The sequence below is a fragment of the Chiloscyllium punctatum genome, chromosome 20 (genome assembly GCF_047496795.1).
Source record: "Chiloscyllium punctatum isolate Juve2018m chromosome 20, sChiPun1.3, whole genome shotgun sequence".
NCBI classification, from domain to species: domain Eukaryota; kingdom Metazoa; phylum Chordata; class Chondrichthyes; order Orectolobiformes; family Hemiscylliidae; genus Chiloscyllium; species Chiloscyllium punctatum.
Genome location: NC_092758.1, coordinates 81,750,460 through 81,774,152, shown reverse-complemented (window position 1 = coordinate 81,774,152; position 23,693 = coordinate 81,750,460). Strand labels below are relative to the sequence as shown.

The 23,693-nt window shown below is 39.8% G+C and overlaps 1 protein-coding gene across 1 annotated transcript in view; it reads right to left on the bottom strand.

Annotated features, from left to right (window-relative positions):
- Positions 1-1,719: 1,719 nt before the first annotated feature.
- Positions 1,720-23,693, bottom strand: part of LOC140491828 (transcription factor SOX-30-like) — a 68,081-nt gene continuing 46,107 nt past the window's right edge. Inside the window, exons 5-6 of the mRNA XM_072590223.1 lie at positions 7,159-7,657; positions 1,720-2,095 (exon numbers count right to left, since the gene is read on the bottom strand). Coding sequence (XP_072446324.1) covers positions 1,720-2,095; positions 7,159-7,657 — 875 coding nt within the window. The remainder of the gene's footprint in view (positions 2,096-7,158; positions 7,658-23,693) is intronic.

Here is a 23,693-nt window from a genome sequence, read left to right as displayed (position 1 = left end):
AGTTGACTTTCTGTTAGCCTGAGCTTTACATTAAACGAGTGCATTATTGGCTGTGGGAATGCTTTCACTTTATGTAATGGAATAGGGGTAAGCTTTGCTGGTGCAAGGATGATGCCCACAATACATGTTTAATTCATAATGGAATAAAGAAGATTTCATGGGGTCAGACTGGGCTGAATCTTACACAAAGGGATGATCTCCAACAATATAAAATCACCAAGTTTTATGTGTACCTTGCTTACTTAGAGAGTGAAAAACTGATTTTTCATGACCCCTTTAAAATGGCAAAAGTAATCCTTTAAAATGAAGGATACAAAACTGAAGTGTCAGTCATTGAGAAAATTTTGAAAAAGTAGTTTGGTTAAGAGTATCAGTGAAACAAAACATACTGGGATATAAAGAGACAAGCTGCAAAAGTTGAAGGTATGAAATGAAATCAGCAACTGCTGGAAATTCTCAGCAGATCAGTCAGCATGTGTAAAGAGAAAACAACAGGTTAATGCTGAAGTCGGCGAGAAAACCCAGGCAAAATGCTGGGCAATTGTTAAGAGGTCTGAAGCATCTTTATTCATGCAATAAAATCACACCAGAAATGGGCAGCAATAAATATAAATATTTATTATAACAATAAATATGAATTTGTGATAATGTTACAAGTTAGGGATGGCAAATTGATTCCCATCCTTTCATCGTCCATCAAAACTGGAATGTTCTGAACTGCAACTATTACTTTAAAAAAGTTCAATAAAATTAATTGGTCTATGCCACAGAGTTATGTTAAATTAAGAAAGCTCCCTGTAATCAAAAATACAGCAATTTGAATGCTGAGCAGTCCTTGATGGCTTATAATAAATAATATTATATGAAAAAAAAACAGCTGGAATTGAATAAATACAGAAATCAACCTTTGGAAGATTTGCTCCCCCTCTTCACACTCTTCCACCACCTACCAGTCCCTGGAAGTTGGCATGCAACCTGCTGCCAGACCTTTGTGCCAGCTCTGTTCACTAGGTATGAAAGAGCAGTAGGGAAAGGATCAGCATCAGACTTTCCTATCTCCAATCTCTGTTCTACTTCTGGCAAGGCTGCCTACAGTTGGCAAATGACTGTTCAGGGAAATTGTGAACATTGAGCCAAAGACAGTCCACAATGTGGCAATGACAATAGCCTTGGCATTTTGCCTGCTTACACCTCTGTGCCTAAGAGTAATCATTTATCATTTTTAAAATAAGCCATAATGAACTGCAACTTTATATGTGACAAGGGAGCAATTAAAAAAAACAATTATTTTTTTAAAAATGTATGTTTAATGTTAGTTTATTAAAATATTACTCAAAAAAATTATAACAATATGAACAACACTCACATATCTCTATCAATAACCAGAATCACGAGCACTAACTAATAGTTAGATGTGTTTCAATTGAACTTTGCAACTGAATGAAAAGCAAATGTCACTGAAGGCATTTTAAAATGTATCAATAACAATCTGTAACACCAACACATTTTTCTTTCTGTATTTTTGTGTGCAAAGGTTAAAATTATATTTTTGCTGCGCACTATTTTCATGCATGGATGTTATAAACATCAAGTGCTCCCGTTTGGAGACAAAACTGTGAATTCTCAGTTTGGTTTATTATAAATAAAAGAATCATCATTCCAAAGAGATACTTTTTTTATGATGGTATGCTTAAAACAAATGGAATAGTTTTTTTTAAGCTACAGACTTTTTAATACTTTGCCTTCTTGTTCATCATCACTATGGACCATCTCCACTCTTTGTGGCTGTGATGGAGCAGACATTGGGGTAGTGAAGACATTTTCCAGCGCACCAACATCTAACTGTGGCACAGAGTTCAGGTACTCTTCTCCTCCCAGGCTGTTGGTGTGAGGTCCTTCCTCAATGCTACTATTGCTCCTGGAGTCAGTGTTGCGTTGACAGTCATCTGGATACTCTCTAAAAGGGTAATCTCGATTCAGTGCAGAGAACATAGCTTCATGCTTCTGGTAGCGGTCCTCATAATAGCCCAGGCATTCAGACATACTGTTTGCGAAATCACCGTAGCCATAGGGTGGCCTACTGTAAGGGCAAGTACTATAGAGGGAAAAGAGATAGACTCAGTTCAATGTCTGCCAATACTATATGGTCATTGACTATCTGACAGGAGCATTGAATGTGTTACAAAGGGGTACAAATGGTTTGGAGGATACTACAAACAAAACAGGAAAGCACAACAGTGTGACTGTTATGTAAAGCTATATTCCTAATGTTATTGTCCTTCAAACATCTGACCATGCCAACTTCTACCTCTTTGAAAGACACTTTGGATGATTTAGGCTACTATCCAGATCTCAGCTGTTAGGCGAGCTGAAGTATAGATAGAACTTGCAAACATTGTCATGGTTCTCTCCTAACATGGTCTGGTTTTAAGTCTGGAGTTTATTAAATCATTCTGATGTCCAGGAAAAGGGCTGGAGGTTGACTGTAGAAGGCTTGGTTGGGCAAGCATCTTTTTGTCTTAAAACGTTGGATGTGGAAACTCACAGGTTTCAAGAGTTGCTCGGGAGCAAATAATAGAAGTGCATTGCATGAGATAAGCCCTTCAGTTTGTGCTACGTTTATGCATGTCAACACATGCTGGGGCATAGCTGCTAAAATCTTAAAATTATCAGGGCAAGTGCAGAGTAGCTCTGGAGACATTTATACTACATCCAGCTAGTGATATGCTAGCTTTTTATTGTAAAAGGGTTTTGGCTAGAAGTTCCTAGCCAGTGCCTTTTAAAATAGAGATACATTTGTTATTGAAGGACACAGGTGAAACATCAGGCTCTATTGTACAAGATATCACAAGAATTGACACAAATAGGGAGGTAGTAAGTAATTATGACAGCAGGGACTTTAGAACTGAAAGGAAGGCAGAAGGTAAGGAGGCCACTGAAATCCATTATTTAGAATGTTGGAATGACAGAGAGTAGAAATTGTTTTGACTCCACATCAGTATCAATAAATAGGGATAGGAAGAAAAGCTTACAACAGCACAAACCAGAGAACTGCAATAAAATAGTTAATGGTGCAAAAGGGAAAGGGAAGGAGAGAAAGAGTAGGTTGAGTGAAGAATTATCGACAGACTTATTTTTATCTTGTATCCTGTCTGGGAATTGGAGTTAACTGCTAATAATTTCTCCCCCGATGTGGGAGAAGTGTTTAGACTTAATCAAAGCTATTTTGCAGAGAACATGGGGCCCAGAAGAACAATTCTGATTGTTTTGATGGGATAATTTTATCAATAGAGAGATTATGAGATTTACAGTTGAGATCACATGATGTTAACCCATTTGAAACTGGTTACAAACTAAAAGATGAAGCTCTGCAAAACAGGAAGAAACTGTTGGAGATTGCTTTTCTTGTCTGGCAGACAGCAGCAAATCTAATGAGGAGATTTGCAGCCAAATAGGTTCCAATAATTTCAAACTATGGAAAAGATTTAGAGTTCTGTTATTGGTGTCGGATCATTCTCACTAAATCTTTCTTTCTGAACCTCACCCAGGCAATGCTTAATAATAAATATAGCCTGACCAATTTGAAAATTGAAAGCAATAAGATTGTCATTGCCATACTGAAGGTTAGGAATATACATTGGAACATATTCCATATGAATGAAGTGCAGAGGTAAATCATTTAGCCCCATGAGATTGCTCTGCCATTCTGTTGACTGATTTTGTTCTGAATTCCACATTCCAAGCTATCCCGAGCAATCTTTGATTCCTTTGCCTAATGTTTCTCTAGCTCTCTCTCTATACTTCTTGATACTTTTAGTTTGTAAAAATCTATCCCACTTCTTTCCTAAGTGTATATCTCAGTGCCTGAATTTTCACAGTCTTCTGTGGCAGCGAACACTACAGGTTCATCACTATCTGAATGGAAAAATGTTTTATCTTAACGCAAACAGGCCTCCCTGTACCCTGAAATCATGATCCCTTGTTCTGGATCCCTCACCCAGGAAAATATCATACCTGCATCCAGTCTGTCCAGCACTGCCAGAATTTTACACATTTCAATAATATCCCTGCTTATACGTCTGAACACCAGTGAATACAAGCCCAGTTAACCCAACCTCTCCTAATGTAACAAGTCTGCCATAGCAAGAATCAGTCTTATGAATCTTTTGTGCACTACCTCTACAGCAAGTATATCTTTCTCAAGTAAGGAGACCACAATTGCACACAATCCTCCAGGTACGGTTTCGCCAGGGCCCTATACAGGGGCAGTGGGATACTCTTGCTGCTGTACTCAAATCTTCTTGCAAAGGTCAGAATACCACAAGCCTTCCTGTTCGACATACCTGAAGATTGCTTCAAAACCATCCTGAAAATATTTTGGGACAGGAATATTCTTTCTGGCCTCACAAAAGTGCTGCATCTTGCTACTGCTGACTTGGTGCATCATTTAAACTTAATATCTAGCTATTTTTGGAAATTAACTGCAGCTATATTTGTTATATGACAAAGTTACTATATTTCAAGGGCAAATTCTTATTCAGTTGTAAAGGCTTTTAGCACACCCTGAGGTTGTGAAAAATGCTATATTAAAGTTCTTTTCTTTTTGAAGAAATGACTTATGACAAGTAGCTTGGGTAAATTTAGAAGTATACATCTTGATGACGATGAGTGACACCATCAGCATCAAAACCGTTAGTGCAATCTACAGAGCAGATGATTAAACTGATCTAGCGTATTAGAAATGTGATGTTCATATTGATCAAATGGATTAGAATAGTGAAAGAGAATCATTGTCAGTGGAGTTATAAGAGAAAAATGAGTTAACAGAGCAGCTGCTAATGTTTATGAAAGATCATAGCATTCATACAAAAATAATGGAACAGTAGTAGCCTAAAATAATGACAACGTATAATGTGGTTTATCACTGAGCTTTCTGGATCAAGAATTCTAGAAGAGTTAAAAGATAGTAATCATCATTACTAAAACCAAAACTGACTACTGCACTGGAATAAAAATATGCATGCGTGCTTCGGTGTAGTGTTGAAAACAGGATGGATCAATGTGATTACTGACATGATCTAGTAAGCCGAAGATAATATATGCTGGAGGACTTGTTTTGGTACACATCAAAAAATGCTAGTTGGATATGGTACAATAGGCATCTGCTTCATTGCCAAACTGATTTGCCAAAAAATGCAGGTTAAATGACAAAAAAAATGGTAAAATGTAGAAAACTGGCTACAAAAATGAAGAAGTACTTGAAGTTTCACTAGATTTGGAGAATAATCTGTTGCATTTTAAGGCTGTTTTCATAGAGATGATACATGGCCAGGTGCTGAATCATGGTAAAATGCATTTTTGCAGAATGACAGAGTGTTAATTAGTTAATGAGGGGATTTTTCAGGAATACTGAATGCAAAACATGGAGCCTCCATTTATCAATGGGCACTAATTCCTTGTTGTGGCTCCTAAAAACATGATGAATCTTAATATTTTTAATTAGTGCCCAGATTACATCAAATAAGTAAGTTATTGTATGGGAAGCAAGTGGCAAAGTGGATCTAAAGTCAAAGATCGACTATGATTATATTGAATGGCAGGGTTGTCCAATGGGCTATATTTACTCCTGCTCCCATATCTTATATTCTTACACTTATGACAGTTTCAATAAAATTACCTATTTTAAGAATACGCACAGTTGATCAAAATCTCAGATTTCCATTAGTCTCAATCAGAGATTCTCTGGTCAAACAAAAACCCTAGTAATTTAATTTTACATATCAAAATAACGTACCAAATCTGTACCAAGCACACCAAGGACAGGTATAAAGTATAATCTGTTACTTTTCCTTTACTTTCCCCCCAAAAGTTCCCTCGCCCTCACATCATAAAAATTACCACCCATACACTCATGTTAAATTTGAAAATGAGGTACAAGCAAGCCTTAGAGCTGCTGAGATTCTTTTATCCTTCTATGGAAAGTTGTTTTTTATTGCTCTTCCCTAATTGCCCTTGAATGAGTGACATGTTTGGCCATTTCAGAGGGCGATTAAAAATAAACCACAATGCTATGGGTCCAGAGTCACACTTAGACCAGATTGGGTTAGCATGGCAGATTTCTTTCCCTAATGAAAATTAGTGAACTTGTCACCATTACTAAAATGGTGTATAAATATAAATTGAATTTAAACTCTGCCAGCTGCAGGAGTGGGATCTGAAACCAAGCTGTTAAAGCATTCAGCTGGGTATCTGCTACTTGTCCGTTGATAATATCGCTTGCCACAGTCTCCCTCAGTTGTTAGCTGCTGCCAAAATTAGACAGACGTATATGCTGTACCCATAGCCAGTAGAGAGTGCAAAACATGTAACAGTTATCATAAATCTTATATCCCAGTGAGCATCAACTACTTAGTCACCAAGTTCTCTCAACAGCCATTTTTTGAACAACAGACTGGTAATGTGCATTACATGCTGGCCATACCTGCAGAACTGTGAGCTGATATTACTTCATAAAGAGACTGTTGATTTAAAATATTTGGGAAATGTTGTTAGTGAGTATTTCATAATGCACTTGGAGACCTCCATGGGCACAAGAGAAGGTGGGGGGAGTGATGGTGTGCTTATGAGGTAATTATTAAATCTCTGTCTTTAATGATCTGTTGCACCCCAAAGATCCAGTTCTGGAGCAGAATCACCATTTCCCCAGCCCAATGCCAGAAACTATAACCCCAAAATACATTTGCATGGCCAAGGCAACTGTTTTGTGCTTATAAGGGCAGCAAAACAGCAGCTGTCCCAGTCTGCCTGCCAAAGGTGGCACAGTGCATTGCACAGTTCAGGAAACATGCTATACAAACTCTTTCACTGAAGGCCCTGGTGCAACAGGCACCAAGCATTGGAGGTGAGTTACCTTGGTGCATTATGCTGCCTGCCCTCAACTTACATAGAAAATGGGCCTCAATAGAGGTTGCATCCAGTATGCTTCCTCAACTGTGCAATATCCTATAAAGCATATACTACCACACAATCCCATTTGAATTTCAGGGCTCAATAACACACTAGGTTACCTTACAGAACCATTTAAAGCAAATCTATTTCCAGTTCTCAACTAGTGCAATGTTTCTGTACAAATTAAATCCGATTTTGGATTCTACATACCTTGAGGGGAAATACGGTGGTCCAGGCAAGAAATAAGGATGATGAAAAGGAAATCGGGCAGCAGCTCCAAAGAGATTAGCAGCATGCCCCATTGGTGGATGCTGGTAAGCATGTGGATGTGGAAGAGTTGCTGAAGGCATTGGTGGTGGATTTCTAGGGCAGTTGGCAACAGTAGGTATCTCCTTTTGTGGTGGTACTTCAGGTATAGTAACTCTATTGTGGGTGTTATTAATTTCATTTGTCGAATTTCTTTTGCCAATATCCACTGACATTGTAGGTATCCTTTGCTCTGAACAATTTGACACCGCACTTGGACCAGGAACCTCATGATGAACCTCACTCCTACCGTGTCCTGGAGGACAAGTGGGTTGCACAGTGGGGTGGTTAGATATACTCTGCGTAGGGAGTCCAACCTGGACAGGGTTTGTTTGTGGATAAAGTATAATTGAATTTGGACGAGGACCTTGAGCAACTGGCATGCGTAGAGGTTGGCTTTGACCTGCTGGAGAATCAAGACATTATACATTGCAGAACCAATATTTATGCATTTAGCTGAAATATGTTATATTGTTTTCAACTTCAAATTGTAATAGCTAAAATTAATTGAGAATGACATGAAGTAATTCACTCATAAATCATTCTTTGATCTGAGTATTTCAGTCTTTCAATATCTTCGCACTCATTAAGACACTGAAATTTTCAGTTTTTCAGACCATTGTTGCTGCAAATGTGGTGGGATTTTTGAAGTGTCTAATTTAATTTACATAATTAATCCTCAGTTCTTGACAGCGGAAAATGGCTGGCATGTTGACCAACATTGTATATAAAATCCAGGTGTTACTTAAAAGACAGGCTGATCCATAGTGAGTTAGATAAATCCTAGCCCTAATTGATACTGCCAAAAAAAAATCCTATAATCATCGATATCACTGCAGTAAGCAGTTACAATAGCACAACTAACACCACTCATCAGCACACCATGAAATTCTATGCAGTGCCAAATCTCTATTACTTGGAATATGTACAGTAAACTGCAGTCGCTGTGAACAATTCCAACAAGCAGAATTGTATCATAATTCACAATGATTACCATCAAAGTTATATGAGTCAATAACAATGTATCATTGTACAGATTTCTAATTCAGTACAATTATATTATTATATTTAGCTCACTGATGTCTTTCTGATTTGCTATATAGTTTTACTGCTTTTTCTTCTATTTTTGAGCTGCATTTTAACTCCTGTGTTATGCATTACAATAATTTCATCCATATTTTAACACCTATTGACACAGCTTTTGCATTCCTTCAATTATAGTTTCATGAAAATGCTTGTTAGCAAAATTGAACTTCTGACTTCAATCTGTTTTGGCTCAATTAGCCCAACTAATGGACGATCCCAGTTGAACTTTTGTTGGCCTTTCCCTTCAAAATGCTAAGCTGTTGTCAAATTTGAATATTACCTAATTTCACATTTGATTTCTACAATTTGTCTTTGTGATTTTTCTTATGCTTTTGACCTCTTGAAGTCCCAAGCAGAGTATAACCACTAATGTTACTAATCTTAGCTTTGAAGAGTATCATGGGCACAATGTGATATTTATATTGAAGGGAACTGAGCATATAACATCAATGTGATGAGATTGCAAGTGTTCACTCTTCAGTCAGGTCATGCAAACATCATACCAGCATGCCATCCATACAACACATCCTCAATGAGATATTATCACTACCACTGGTAATGCATGCTTATATTGCATGCTTATCCAATTTGTTTAATGAGTATTTTTGAGGTTGTGCTTATGAAGAAAGACTGAAAATCCCTGTGTTGTATTTCTCAATGAAGTGGTTGAGAGGCCATTGAACGCCTTTAGGATAATGAAAATATTTGATAGGGTAGATATAGTGAAATATTTCCATTTGTGGGGAAGGCAAACACTAGGAAGTAAAAGTATAAGATATTCATAAATAAATACAAGTGAATTCAGGAGAAATGTCTTTACCCATAATAACTTGTAATATAAAACTCATTACAACATTGAGTAGCTGAGGAAAATAGCATTAATACATTTAAGGGAAAATTCAGTAAATAAATGAGGTAGAAAAGGAACAGAATGTTATGTTGATAGGAGGAGAGGAAGAGAGATGAAATGAGGCTTGTGAGAATGTGCGTGCTACCACAAACCTGTTTCTGTAATGTACATTCTGTGTAATCTATCAAAATAGTCCACTGAATACACTTGGTTAAAGTTTATGAAGTTCCAGCAAATAAAATCTCAAGATCTTCTGCAGCTGCAGATAAATAGTTTATGAATTTTAGTGAGTCCATTCAGATGCTTCCAGTAGTCTTTTATTGTTTGTGATACTTCATGATTGTGTTTCTGCTAGGATTTTTAATTTGGAACATACTAAAACCTCAATTTTCTATAATAATTATAGTTGGAGTCAAAGTCTAGTTTTCCATCATTTAGGAATAATGTAATTGTCTTTTCATAGGCATTGGATTCTTTATCCAGGAAGATAAATGCATCTGAAATATGAGCAGTTGCAATGATGAAGCCAGTGTTCATAATGAGTGCATGCATTAGTCAAGGGTTCTTGGCACTGTAAGTCAAGGGTAGTCAGTCCTGCAGTTCCATAGCACTCAGTATGGGGCTGCGTCCAGGGCTAGGACTAATACAGTCGGGGAGATCTATAGGCATCAGTCATGTGGCTGGGCATTTCTCGTCCAGGACTGCTGGTTAGGTCAAACCAGACAGTGTGCCATTGCAAAGCCATTGGTCAGTTCAGAAAAACTAAGGGAAAAGTGGCAATGAGGAGGTAGACAATGGGTGTCATTATTGTATAAAGGAGACTTACAGGGTTTGGCAGCTTCTGGCTGGGGGAAGGACAAATGACAATTATGAAAAGGACAACTGTGTTTGTAAGGGGGATATGATAAACAGATATGGGAAGGGGGTAATGTGGGACGGGGATTCAACCATGATTGGGAGTGCTCTGACTTCAAGTGGGGGGCTGTATATGACCGTACTTGGCATGTTCACCTCATATGCCAGGGGATTGAGGATGAAAGGGGGTCAGGTGCAGATTGGGTAGGGACTTGAGGAGATCAAAGTCAAAGTGGGTATACAGGAAGGGCTATCGGGAAGGGGATCTGGATGTACAGGAATCATTGACATACAGAGGTAGAAGCTGAAAACCATCTGTCAAATAACACTTATCTCTCCTTCTGCTCTGCTGGAAATTGGAAGTATGCAATGGGGGAAAAAATGACAGTGACCACAAATGGTGGAGTAAGTGTCTTGAAATGTTAGGAAGGGGACTGCAAAATTTGCTGAGGACAAAAAAATAGGAAAGCAAATCCTGAAGAGGACATAAGGAGGCTACAAAAAGATTTAGATGGGTTAAGTGAGTGGACAAAGATCTGGAAAATGGAATATAAAGTGGAAAAACATGAGTTTGTCCATTTTGGCAGGAAGAATAAACAAGGTATGGCAATAGAGCAAACGTGTTATTAACCAGCACTTTTTGGACCAGGATTGTGCTGGTTGATCAAATATTCCGGATAACCAAAGGGTACGCATAACCGCAGTAAACCCTGTTGAAACAAAGCTTTGAGACATCAATACACCTCAAAAAATCGATACAAAAAACATCAACACTCCTCCTAAAATCAATGTGAAAACACACAGTAATAGAAGTGCAATGCAGGGGGTATACATGTTACTGTTAGACTTTACAGCATAAATTCCCAGGCATTGCAGGAGATCACAGTATTTGAGGTATTGTATATAATTTTTGCTGATTTATCAAGAGGTTGATAAGGTTGCTTTAGCAAGGAAAGCTAATAGAATTTTAAAAGTTATTGTGAAGAGAATTGAATCAAGTAGGTAGGCCCTGTTTCAGTTATACAGGGCAGTGGTGAGATCACATCTGGAGTACTGTGTACACGATTAGCCTCCATATTTAAGGGAGAATATATATGTATCAGATGCAGTTTGTAGAAGATTTACTAGATTAATACATGGAATGGACAGGTTCTGGAACAAGGGAAAAGTTGGACAGGCTAGGCTTGTAACTACTGGAGTTTAGAACGGTAAAAAGTGACTTAATTGAAACATAAATGATCCTGAGGTGTCTTGATAGGCTCGGGCGACTGTCTGTGTGGAGTTTACATGTTCTCCCCATGTCTGCGTGGGTTTCCTCTGGATGCTCTGGTTTCCTCCCACGATGTAGGTTAGGGTGAATTGGCCAGGCTAAATTGCTCATTAATGTTCAGGGATGTGAGCTTTATGGGGAATTAGTCAAGAGTAAATGTACTCTTCAGAGGGTTGGTGTAAACGTATTGGACCGAAGGGCCTGTTTCCACACTGTAGGGATTCTATTCTAATTTGCTTACTCAGACACAGCATAATACCATGTGCTGTATGAGGTTCTTACCCTTATGTTCCAAAGCCAATGTCTTAGTGAACAAAATACCAAGGAGCTGTCCAAGTGATGGCCAGTTGCCACAAAGTGTTGCAATGTATGCATTTAGGCAGATGTGCTAGGATATTTTGAAAACCATTGATTCAACTGATGTCAGCGTAACACTCAACACATTTACTATATAGATGAATACATGCTATGATTTTCTAATCTACATTTAACATAAGGATCTCCATCCAAAGCACTTTCTTCATTGTACTTTCTAGTGATCTGTTGTCTTCTCTTCACAGAACATGGAAAAGGAAAATTGCACTAGTGAAGCTAATTAGGGACATTCAATTTAACTGTGAGTAATTCCCTAAGCCTGAATAAATCAGCTAAACATACTCTATTTACTAAGCATAAAAAACAAAATAACTGTGGATGCTGGAAATCAGAAAGAAAAACAGAAACGTTGGGAAATCTCAGCTGGTCTGGCAGTATGTGTGGAGAGAACGTTCACTGGACCTGAAATGTTAATTCTACTTTCTCTCCACAGATGCTGCCAGACCAGCTGAATTTTCCCAGCATTCCTGTTTGTGTTATATATACTTCACAGTTGTCACTTAATGATCATGAAGAGGTAGCACAGATAAAGTGAAAGAAACAATTGGTGAAGGGACAGCAGGTGCCTGGTCATAACTCAAAATGTTGAGTATTTCTCCTGACCTGCCTATGGATGTAAATATTTTTTATGGACCTAGAAATCAGCAAAATATATTGCAGGACATCTGACACTATATCCTCAGACGGGGACAAAATGATTGTTATCGAGTGGGGAGAACAGCCACAGAAATAGCATAATAGATGGAAAAATCATCCTCATTCAAAGTACATATTGACCAAGTAATTAATTGAGCAATATGTACTTTGAATGAGTATGGTTTTTCCACCTATTAGGAGAAGTAGGAACAATAATTGTTGTGGTTCTGTTCGCCGAGCTGGGAATTTGTCTTGCAAACGTTTTGTCCCCTGTCTAGGTGACATCCTCAGTGCTTGGGAGCCTCCTGTGAAGCGCTTCTGTGCTATTTCCTCCGGCATTTATAGTGGCCTGTCTCTGCTGCTTCCGGTTGTCAGTTCCAACTGTCTGCTGTAGTGGCCGGTATATTGGGTCCAGGCCGATGTGTTTGTTGGTAGAGTCCACAGAGTCTATCAACAAACACATCGACCTGGACCCAATATACCGGCCACTACAGTGGACAGCTCGAACTGACAACCGGAAGCGGCAGAGACAGGCCACTATAAATGCCAGAGGAAACAGCACAGAAGCGCTTCACAGGAGGCTCCCAAGCACTGAGGATGTCACCTAGACAAGGGACGAAACGTTTGCAAGACAAATTCCCAGCTCGGCGAACAGAACCACAACAATGAGCACTCGAGCTACAAATCTTCTCCCAAACTAGGAACAATAATTGTAGAATTAGGTAGTAGACATAATCTAATAAACTCTAAGAACCACATCTCTAGCAAGGGATTTCTAGAACTCTAATATGATGCATTTGTGATGTGAGATTGAGTCCAGTATGAGGTCATTCATTCTGTACCTGTGAATCCATTCAGATCAAATTCCCCAGAATGTAACACAGTTATTGAGCCACTGATGCTATGATGACGAGCTCCGTGAGTTGTCGATCTCTTTTCGATTTTATTTACCAGGTGAGTTTCAGTATTTAAGGAAACTTCCACATGCATTGTAAAATTTAAATGGAGATTACATATATATTTCTATCCACAGATTTAAATATTGGGGGCCACTGGGGGATGGGTGGAGGGGAGCTAGCTTAGTTGTCTGGATGGCTGATTTGTGGTGCAGACTGATATCAACTCATGGTTTAATTCCCACACCAACTGAGGTCACCATGAAGGTCCAGCCTTCTCAATCCTGCCACGTCCAAGGCGTGATGACCTTCAAATTAAACTCATCACCTGTTGCCTCTCCCTGTACTGAAAGAACAGCTTTATGATCTTCTGATTATTCAAATCACTACCTTTCTAGCATGGGTCACCTGAAAGCAGTTGACTATCCAAGTTTAAACAAAGAATTCTAATTTTCAGAAAACCGATTGAAGGATTGAATTGGAATCAACTTTACATACAGTTAGAGGCATTTAGCTGCATAGTTACAAACCAGCACCTTGTCACCAGTCAACAGCAGTTTAAATCAGTGTCTATTCATAGGAGGCAAAATATTGCAGCATGGTGGCTCAGTGGTTAGCACTGCTGTCTCACAGCGCCAGGGACCTGGGTTCAATTCCCGCCTCTGGCAACTGTCTTTGTGGAGTTTGCACATTCTCCCTATGCGTGGGTTTCCGCCCACAGTCCAAAGATGTGCAGGTTAGGTCAATTGGCCATGCTAAATTGCCCGAAGTGTTAGGTACATTAGTCAGAGGGGAATGGGTCTGGTGGGTTGCTCTTCGGAGGGTCGGCATGGACTTGTTGGGCCGAAGGGCCTGTTTCCACACTCTAGGGAATCTAATCTAATCTAATCTACTTAGCCAATTCAGAGAGCCTGCTGACTCTGACGTAGAGACACTACTTGCAACACAGCAGCACTTCATAAGGGCCAAGATATTTTTCAGAGATATTATTACACATCCTTGGTGCAAGTAAACTTGAATTTGGGCCTCCTGTCTAAAAGGTAGGGACACAGCCACTGTGCCACATTCATAGAGGTCAATTTTTGCTTTATATTCAGAAGTACTTTCTCGCACAACTGAACGTTTTTCTTTCCAACACTAAATCATCTGTGTTACTTTTCACCTGTTATCCACCATCACTGAACCACCCGTGTTTCAATTATTCAATTGACCTGCAGAGCCTGTTAATGGCAGAGCATGACACTAAAAGCGAGGGAGGGGAAGAGAGACACAGGGACTTAATTTAAAATGGAGTTGTCACAGAGGGGTCAATTACTTTTTATTGTACAACTGGAAGTGCTATCACATACAAAAAAAATTTTTCCCATCGCCAAACTATTGTGACTTTTTTAGTTTTTAACTATTTACCACCATCAGTAAATCACCCATGTCGCCAATTAGATAGTTATATACAAAGCCCGTTAAGGGCATTGCAAACCACCAGAAGGTGGGGTGGGTGGGACAGGGGTAGAGACAGGAGGAAGGGGCTAAATTAAAATGTATTTTGATGAATAGATAAAGCACTCTACCCACTGTGAGGCCTACCTCTCTCGAAAGGCATCGAGAGTATTGGTGGATTTTGCTTATTTCCTCTCTAAGTACATTGAGGCATGACTGTAATATAGAGGCCAATTGAATCTTCAGTTAATTTGCAAACCTGGATACAATTAAACTCAATCCATATACAATCAACATGGTGGTGCTGTGAATAGAGTCCCTACCGTTGGACCATGAGGCCTGGGTTTAAATCCTGCCTATTCCAGAGATGTGTATTAACATATCTGAGCAAGTTGATTAGAAAATATCCTCCAAATAATACAGGAGATGCTTTTGTGGGACAGTGGCCATGTGCTAGGACCTTCGTGCTAGGAGGGCTGGGATCAGGTTTACCCTGCTCCATAGGTATGTAATAACAAAAGACTGATGCAAAAATATCTAGAAATATGACATAACTCAGTACATTAGAACCAGCTTCAGGATGCAGTGATATCTTTGCTGATTTTAACACCAACTGCTCCACAGTAATAAAATAATCTGCTCCTCTATGATAAAATGACACACATCGATTCTTTAATTACCACAATTTCAATATCAGTCGATCTTTTTGAGTTAGATGTTACATGAACTCTGGATAAAATCTTCTACAATGTAAGACAATGTCTTTCTAAACCATCTTTAGCCAGAAGCAGAACTTAATAATGAGGCCTAGTCTTGGAATTACCTTCCTTGAATACAGTAACAGAGACCCTGCAAAGGTAGCATCAAGTAATAGTGATTGTCCATGAGCTTATCCCAGCCCACTGCTCCTTCATGTTCTATAGAGAAGAGTTCGTGAGTTTTGAGAAGATTTGTGAGATTTGAGAAGAGTTCTCATGGGCTTCATAAGCAGTTTCCTTGTTTTTTTTTGTGAGGAGTACTTTAGTATGTAGAAAAGTTTGCATTTTGATTGAAGGAGTAATGCATTTAATGAAGTGCAATTTTTTCTGATGAGATGTCAAACTGAGATCCAGCCACTTGTTCTGCTGCAAACAAATGATTACAATGAGTGTTGTAAATAACTGGAGTTAACTTGGATAACTTTCTTCTTCAGCTAACTTCAAGCAAGGAAAAATGACTCATTGTTGTGGCAGATATCTTGAAGTGTACAAATCTAAAAATAATTCCTGAAAGAACTGCAGATGATGTAAATCAGACAAAAAAACAGAAGTTGCTGGAAAAGCTCAGCATGTCTGGCAGCATCTGAGCTTTTCCAGCAATTTCTGTTTCTGTTTCTAAAAATAATTCATTACTGGAAGCATTTGGGGGATATTCTGACAATGTAATAGACTCCATTAAATACAGATCTTCACATGACATTTCTAACTCAAGAATTATCATATTCCATACAGTATTCATTTTCTTTAACTCTACTTCTTTTATAAGCCTAAAACAGTTCCCAAACCAAGCACTCATCTACTTTTGTCTCAAGGAGGTTAAACACTTTTCGTGCTACGCCCAACTTCAATGTTCATGTATCTGTTTTTGAAAATGGAAGCAGCAAATGTGGTTATGAGTAACAGGGGTGCAATCTCAACAATCAATATAGAATGTTAAATACTTCAGCTGTTAAATTACAGATACCCCACTATGATAATGTTGGTTTGTAAAATCAGTTGTGGAACACAAATGAAATGGAAAACACTTACTTTAAACTTGACATACTGTTTTAAGGATTTAACTCCCTTGGCAGTTTTCTCAGTTCCAATGACAATTCTTTGACATCTTAACAATTATGAATCAATGAACATGGTGCAGCACATTCTGTCCTTCAAACATTCTGCACAATTTAATACAATCTGATGTGATTGAAACCCCAAATCCAAATCCACATTCCTGCCTACTCTAATAACTTTTTATCACCTTTATTACCAAGAACATATTTGTTTTTAATCCGTTCATGGGATGCAGGCATCAATAGTTAGGCCAGCATTTATTGTCCATTCCTAATTTCCCAGAGGGGAGTTAAGAGTCAGCTCCATGGCTGAGAGTCTAAAGTCACATCTATCGGACCTCCCAGTCACTGCCCATTTCAATTCCTTCAACCACTCCCTTTCCAACATAAACATCCTTAGCCTCCTCCATTGCCAAAACAAACCACAACTCATATTGGAGGAACACCACCTTATCTTCTGCCTGGGCACCCTACAACCCAGGGGTCTCAAAACTGAGTTCTCCAATTTCAAATAACCTCCCTCCCTATCCTCTGACTCCCTTCCCAGCCCCATCGTCTCCCTTCCAATGCTCTCTGCCACCAACTGGATTAATTCCTCCCATTGACCAACCAGGTTGTACGCTCTATCTGTCTTCACCTATCCCCACTTCACCACCCTGCCCCTGCGTCCCCCTTTATCTGCAGTTCCAGTCCTGAAGAAGGGTTACACCTGAAATGCCAACTTCTCCACCTCCTGATGCTGCCTGGCTTGATGTGTTCTTCCAGCCTCCTGCCTGTCTACTTTGGATTCCCGCATCTGCAGTTTTTTTTTGTCTCAGATCAGGTAAGGACAGCAGATTTCTTTCTCTAAAGGGCATCAGTGAACCAGTTGGGGTTTTTTTAACAAAGATGAAGAACAGTTACATCATTATTTTAGAACTTTTAAAAATTGAACTCAATTTTCATCATCTGCAATGGTGGGATTTGAATTCATGTTTCTACGGCATTAGCCAGGGCTCTGGTTTACTAGTCCAATGACATTGTCACTATACCCTACCATTTCCTGTGTCTCCAACTCTGCTTTACAAATATTCAATGACTCTGCTTGCAGTATCTTTTCTGAAGGATAATCATACTGGTCTTGAAACATTAACTGTCTCTTTTTCCACAGATCTGCTGAGTACCTCCATTGTTTTCAGTGTTTGGTTCAGATTTCCAGCATCTGCAGTAACTTGCTTTTATTTGACTAGTTAGGAGACTTGACATATAGGCAAAAAGGTTGCAGCAATAGTGGCATCCCTCAGAAACCCTTCTATGTTCCACTTATATAAATGTAGATGCAGATTGGAGAAATAGGAATAATAACAATCAAAGTTTGCTGATTATGCTAAATTAGAGGATATTTCAAATTGTGAAGAAGAATGTGCAGAAATTGCAAATGGACATGGGCAAAGCAACATCGTGAAACTGGTATAGAGGGAAAAATAATGAAGGGGTTGAAAGGGATAAATGCAAAATGAAAAGCTTTGACTTCATGTCACTTTTTAATCAATATTTAAATTATGCTTAGTTTATATGTTGCTCAGGTTTCTGTTGGAGTGCTTTGTTTAGTTCAGGGTACCTGACGGCAGTTAAGAATTCAATTTGTGTTGCAGATGAGATAGATTGAGGGTATATTTGAATCATAGCAGGATTCAAAGAAAGGATCAGAATATTGCTGCTGCGAAGTGTGGATCCCACTGCCTGATGCCAGAAGTGTAATTACATTGTGAGTGTGTCATATGTGATAAGCATGCATACAGGGAGTGTTCACTAGACTCTAGAGACAAATCACATGTCAATCAGCACATTATGTCGATTTGAGAGTTCTAGTAGCACAGTGACAGTGTCCCAAATTCATGTTCCATCTGTCTCAGAGGTGTTCCATAACATACCTAAACAGATTGATTGAGCAATATCTATAATGTTGATTTAACTCTAATGTTGCCATTTTGTAGCTCAACATTGCAGCTAGCTCCATCTGGTAAACACACACAGTTAGAATTCAATCGTCTTAAAGGGAGCATCAACTTGCTGATTGACTTTTACGAACTCAGTTATAACTTTAGAAGAGTTTACTGGTTTTCAGAATTGGTTGAAGTTTCTGAAGTCTACATCAAGTGGTGTAGCATGTGCTAAGGATCAGAGACACTGTACAAAGAACTCACTCCCCAACATAAATATAGCTATTTTCACTTCCTTTGGCTAGCAAATGACAGGAAGAATTAAAAGAAATCCTGCAGAGCAGGACAAGCCGCTTGAAGAGTGAGGAGGGGAGAATATGAGGGGCTTTCAGTAGGAGACCATATCTGCTGAGGATGTTCAGGGATCAATTCTTCTCCCTAATGATCACCATTGCATGAACGATAACCCTGAGACACTTTATTCACAAAGAGATTAATACATGGCACTCTGCCTTGCCAGAGAGAAGCAAGTGTTATGCACACAAAGCAGGTAATACACTTTGTAGGTGTTGCCTGGCAACTCTGGCTAAAGTACAGTTGAATGAAATTCCACTTCTTCAACATCTAGCTGGTGTGAAGCATTGCATGCAAGTCGTTGTTTGGTATCTTGGCAACAATCATGATGCTTCTTTCTGCAGCAGTCTGCTATTTCAGCCAGAACAAAATGGAATGAAGATTGTCATCCTGAGAGAGGATATCAGGTTTATGCTCCACAAGGTCATAGCCTCTCCTTCAGAGCTCCACCTAGGAACTGTGGCAAGACAGATTGCTGGACTGCTATGACACCCCGGAAGTTCCTTTGAACAATGGTATATTGCAGCTGCCTGTACCTGTGTGGCAGCAAGTTGAGCTTGCATGTCAGAAGTCTAGGTTCTGGTTTAGAAACTGGAAACTGTGCCACTGGAAACTGTGCCATTAGAACATATTAACATGGTTGGATCTGCAAGTATTGACATGAAGTTAGCCAGTACTTCCATGTTGGAGAAGATGGACTCCAGAGGCCCATGTAAGGTTGGTAACGCACAGCTCAACACTCTTTGATATTGACTCCAGACCTTCTGGCAAGTTTGTCAATACATCAAGCATTTCACTGTTCATACCCTTCAGCTTTTTACAGAGAGAACCGCATTAAAGTCCATTGTGTGGTGTCCACCACTATCAGTAACTTCATTTCAGCTGGTGGTCTCCCCACCACAGCCTCCAAATTCATAGTCTCCTAATCCCACACAACTCACTTCTACCTCCTTCCCAAAATCTACAAACAGACTCATTACTTGGGCAGACTCATTAATTCTGCTTGCTCCCACCCCATGGAATTCATCTCTTCCCACCTTGACTCAATTTTTTTTCCAGTGCCTTCTACTTACATTCATAATTTCTCTCCCGCTTTACATCAGTTTCAGAATTTCCCATTCATGGGTCTAGCTGCCTTCCCTTTATCATTGACGCGCAATCCCCTTACACATCCATCTCCCATAAGGATGGTCTCAGGGCTGTCTAATTCTTCTTGGAAAAAAGGCCTGAACCATCCCCATCCACCACCACCTTCCCCTGTCTAGCTGAGCTTGTCCTCACTATGAACAACTTCTCCTTTAACTCCTCTCACTTCCTTCAGATCAAATGAGTGGCCATGTGGACTTGCATGGGCCCCAGTTATGCCTGTGTTTTTGAGGGATACGTGGAATATTCCTTGTTTCAGTCTTACTCCAGACTCCACCCACGACACTTTCTCTGGTTATATCAATGACATCATCAGTGCTACTTTCCTCTCTTGTCCTGAATTGGGAAAGTTTATCTACTTCATTTTCAATTTCCACCCTACTCTCACCTTCACTTGGTCCATCTCTGAAACCTTCATTTCCTTCCTCAGCATGTCTTTTTCCAATTCTGGGCACAGGCTGGCCACAAATATCCACAAAAACCTACTGACTCCCACAGTTACCTTAACTATACATCCTCATACCTTGCTTCCTGTACCTACACTTTACCTGCACTTCACACAATCTAGTCTACTGTATTTACTGCTCACAAGAATAGTGCAAGAAATACCCTCAGCTTCCAGTTACCTGATATTTCAAAACACCACCTTGTTCCCTGTCCAACATTGCTGTCTAAGGCTTGCTACAGTGTTCCATCGAAGGTCAGCACAAGCCGGAAGAAAAGGACCTCATTTTCTATATGGGAATACTACAGCCTTCTGGACTTAATATTAAGTTCAACAATTTTAGGGCCTGACGCCATGTTCTTACACCAACCCCCATGCATCAGACCTTGTTGTCACATAGCTTGCTACCTCATACACTCTTTGTCAGCTACTTATAGTCCCCATTAGCAGCTCTTCATTCCCCCAGGTGGGCTTTAAATTACTCCTTCATCTGATTTTCTCTCTCTTTGGGTTCTATCTCCATCCATCGTTTGCACTCCCCCTCCCCCCCGCCCAAACTTCTGCATAAATATAAACCTTTTCCAAGCTACCATCAGTTCTGAAGAAGAGTCACTGGACCTGAAACATTAACTCTGACTTCACTTCACAAATGCTGCCACAACTCCTGAGTTTTACCAGCAATTCTGTTTTTGTTTCTGATTTCCAGCATCCATAGTTCTTTTGGTTTTCCATTAAGTCCTCACCTGACTGCGGAAGAACTCATACACAAATTCGTGCTCTGGTAATCTGGTACTTGTATTGCCTTTCTCCTGCCCAGGCTGGAGGCCACTTATGTCCCATATCTCACCATGCACAGATCCCACTTCTAAGCTTTCCTTTACAGTATGTCAGTGTCCGAGCTGGTAATGAGGTATGACAGTAACTGACAATGTTTCTTTTTTATCGTTATTTTCTTGTTCTTCAGTTCTTTGTCTTCCATAACTGCCTGGATAACAGACTTCGGTATCTGAAAAGTACAAGGGCAGAGTTTGCGAAGAGGAGAGGAAGAAACCAAGAAATGCATGCTTACACCATCTGCCCCTTGCAAGTCAGAAGAGATTATTAAATGAAGGGAAATAGGTTTGTAAAGTGGAGTTAGTGCAAGCATATTATCAGCTTCAGTGACAGTAGTTCTGCCAATGCCCTGGTCTCAGCCATAACTGCTCAATGATGGTGAGCACTGACTTCTCCAAGGGAGAAAGGAATGTTACCCTAGTAACAGTTGCCTAAGGTTGCACACCACCTTGTCCTACAAGAGAGACAGAAATGTGTAAGAGGGTGTAAAATAAGCTTTGATTGGGTGACGAGGTTACCATCACTGACTAACTTGCAATGCGTGCAAGCTGCGAGTTGTGTGAAGTATGAGGCTTGGATCAGTGCAAAGGATAGAAGGTGAGGTACAGGAGCAGCAGTACCACCTGCAAAATGTACTGCAGAACTTTACCCAGGCTACTTAGGTAGCATCTTCTAAACCCATGAACACTCCCATTTTGAAAGAGAAAGACAGATGCATGGGAACATCATCATTTGCAAAATCCCCCCTCCCCCAAGTCACTCACTATCCTGATTTGGAAATATATTGCCTTTCCTTTACTGTTGCTGGATGGATATCCCAAACTTGCTCCCAAACCGAAGATCTACCTAGACCCAATGGACGTGTCAAAGAGGACGGACCTCCACCATCTTTTCAAGAGTAATCAGGGATGGTTAATAATAAATGATGGTCCAATCAATGAAGCACATGTTCCCTCAATGAGTTAAAGAAAAATTAAGAAAGCAAGGTGTGAGTACAATTAACAGAGAATGATGATCAATGAATGTTGAAGATGTAATGTACTGAGTCATGTGAGAGTCTACTAGCACAGTTGGTAAAACATGAAGATGCATTTTATGACCACTGTGTGATATCTTTTCTAAAACCTCTGAACTTGACACCTTCTCAATGTCTAATTTCTCTAATTTCCCTTGAATGCGTTCAGCCCGGCTGTTGCACTGAGTGGTCCCTTTAAGACTTCTACCAGGCCATGTACGTTATCAGTTTGTTTCCTGCATGGCATATTCCAGATTCCTGTGCGATCTTGCACATGTGCAATATAAAGAGAGCACTAACCTGAGATTAGTCACTATAATTATCTGATCCTATTGCCTTTGCAAACATAGGATGATCTCGTCCCATGTACGATATCTGACCTACTCTCCTCCTCTTGCAGCTACACCTCCAGTTCAGTAAAAAATAAATAGGAAGCGAAAGTTCTGCTTGGTCAGTAGCCTGATCAGTTTTCCTCAGTAAACCACTGGAGGCAATCACGGAACTGGTAATTTCTTGTTTTTTAATATACTTTCATTTGAAGCCAGGACAACAGCTTTCTCATCTTTTCCTGTCCAAAACAGTTCTGCAGGTTGCTGCTAACCCATGCTTGTCCCCCTTCTGCTCACCTCCTTCACTCCAATCTCTGGGCTGTGTCCAGCCGAAATTTCTATTCCTTGACCAACGAAGAGCATCAGGTCACCCAGACAGTGATGACAGCTTGCAGATTTTGAGCAAAAGAGATCTGAGTTTCAACTTCCAGGCAGTCTCTGGTCTTCTTCTACAGGCAAATGTTGCAGGCATGAGACCAATTTTAATTTGAATGAAGGGAGGAACAGAGGATTAGAGTCAGGGGAAGGGAATAATGGGAAGTGATAATAACAGGTTAGGAACACGGAGAGGATAGGGAGACAGGAGGAGGAGAGGGAGAAAGTGAGGGAAATGTGGATGGGAAGCAGTTGGGAAGGGTGAAGTGAAGAAAGGGGACAGGGAGAGGGAAAGTGGGAAAGAAGAGAAACAGAGATTGAAATTATTAAATAAATAAATCATAAGCAAATATAAAGCATTGAGGGATAAATAAAGACAAGAAAGAAAGCAAGGAAAGAGTTGGGAGACTCTTTAGGCGTCAATAGAAATGATCATAATTGATGTCGGCCTCAATCAGAACATTGGATTGGAGATGGGCACCGAGTGTTAGATGGGCTGGGAGGAAGTGAAAAAAGGTAGAAGGGGAGAGGGGACTATGAGAAATGGGTGAAGAAGGGAAGAATCTACCTCAGAGAAAGGGAGGTAGCCAGTTATCTATTTAGGCTTCAATGGGGTGACAGGAAAAAGTGCATGATTTTTGCTCCTAAATGAAGATTCATTTTCAGTGAACACATAGCCACACCTTCTTTTGGCCTCTTAAATTGCAGATTTCATTTGTTCACCATTTTGTAAATATGGTTACCATTACTGTGTCCACATTGTGGCTTGACATGTGGTCCCTTTTGCAGTGGTTCTCTCTG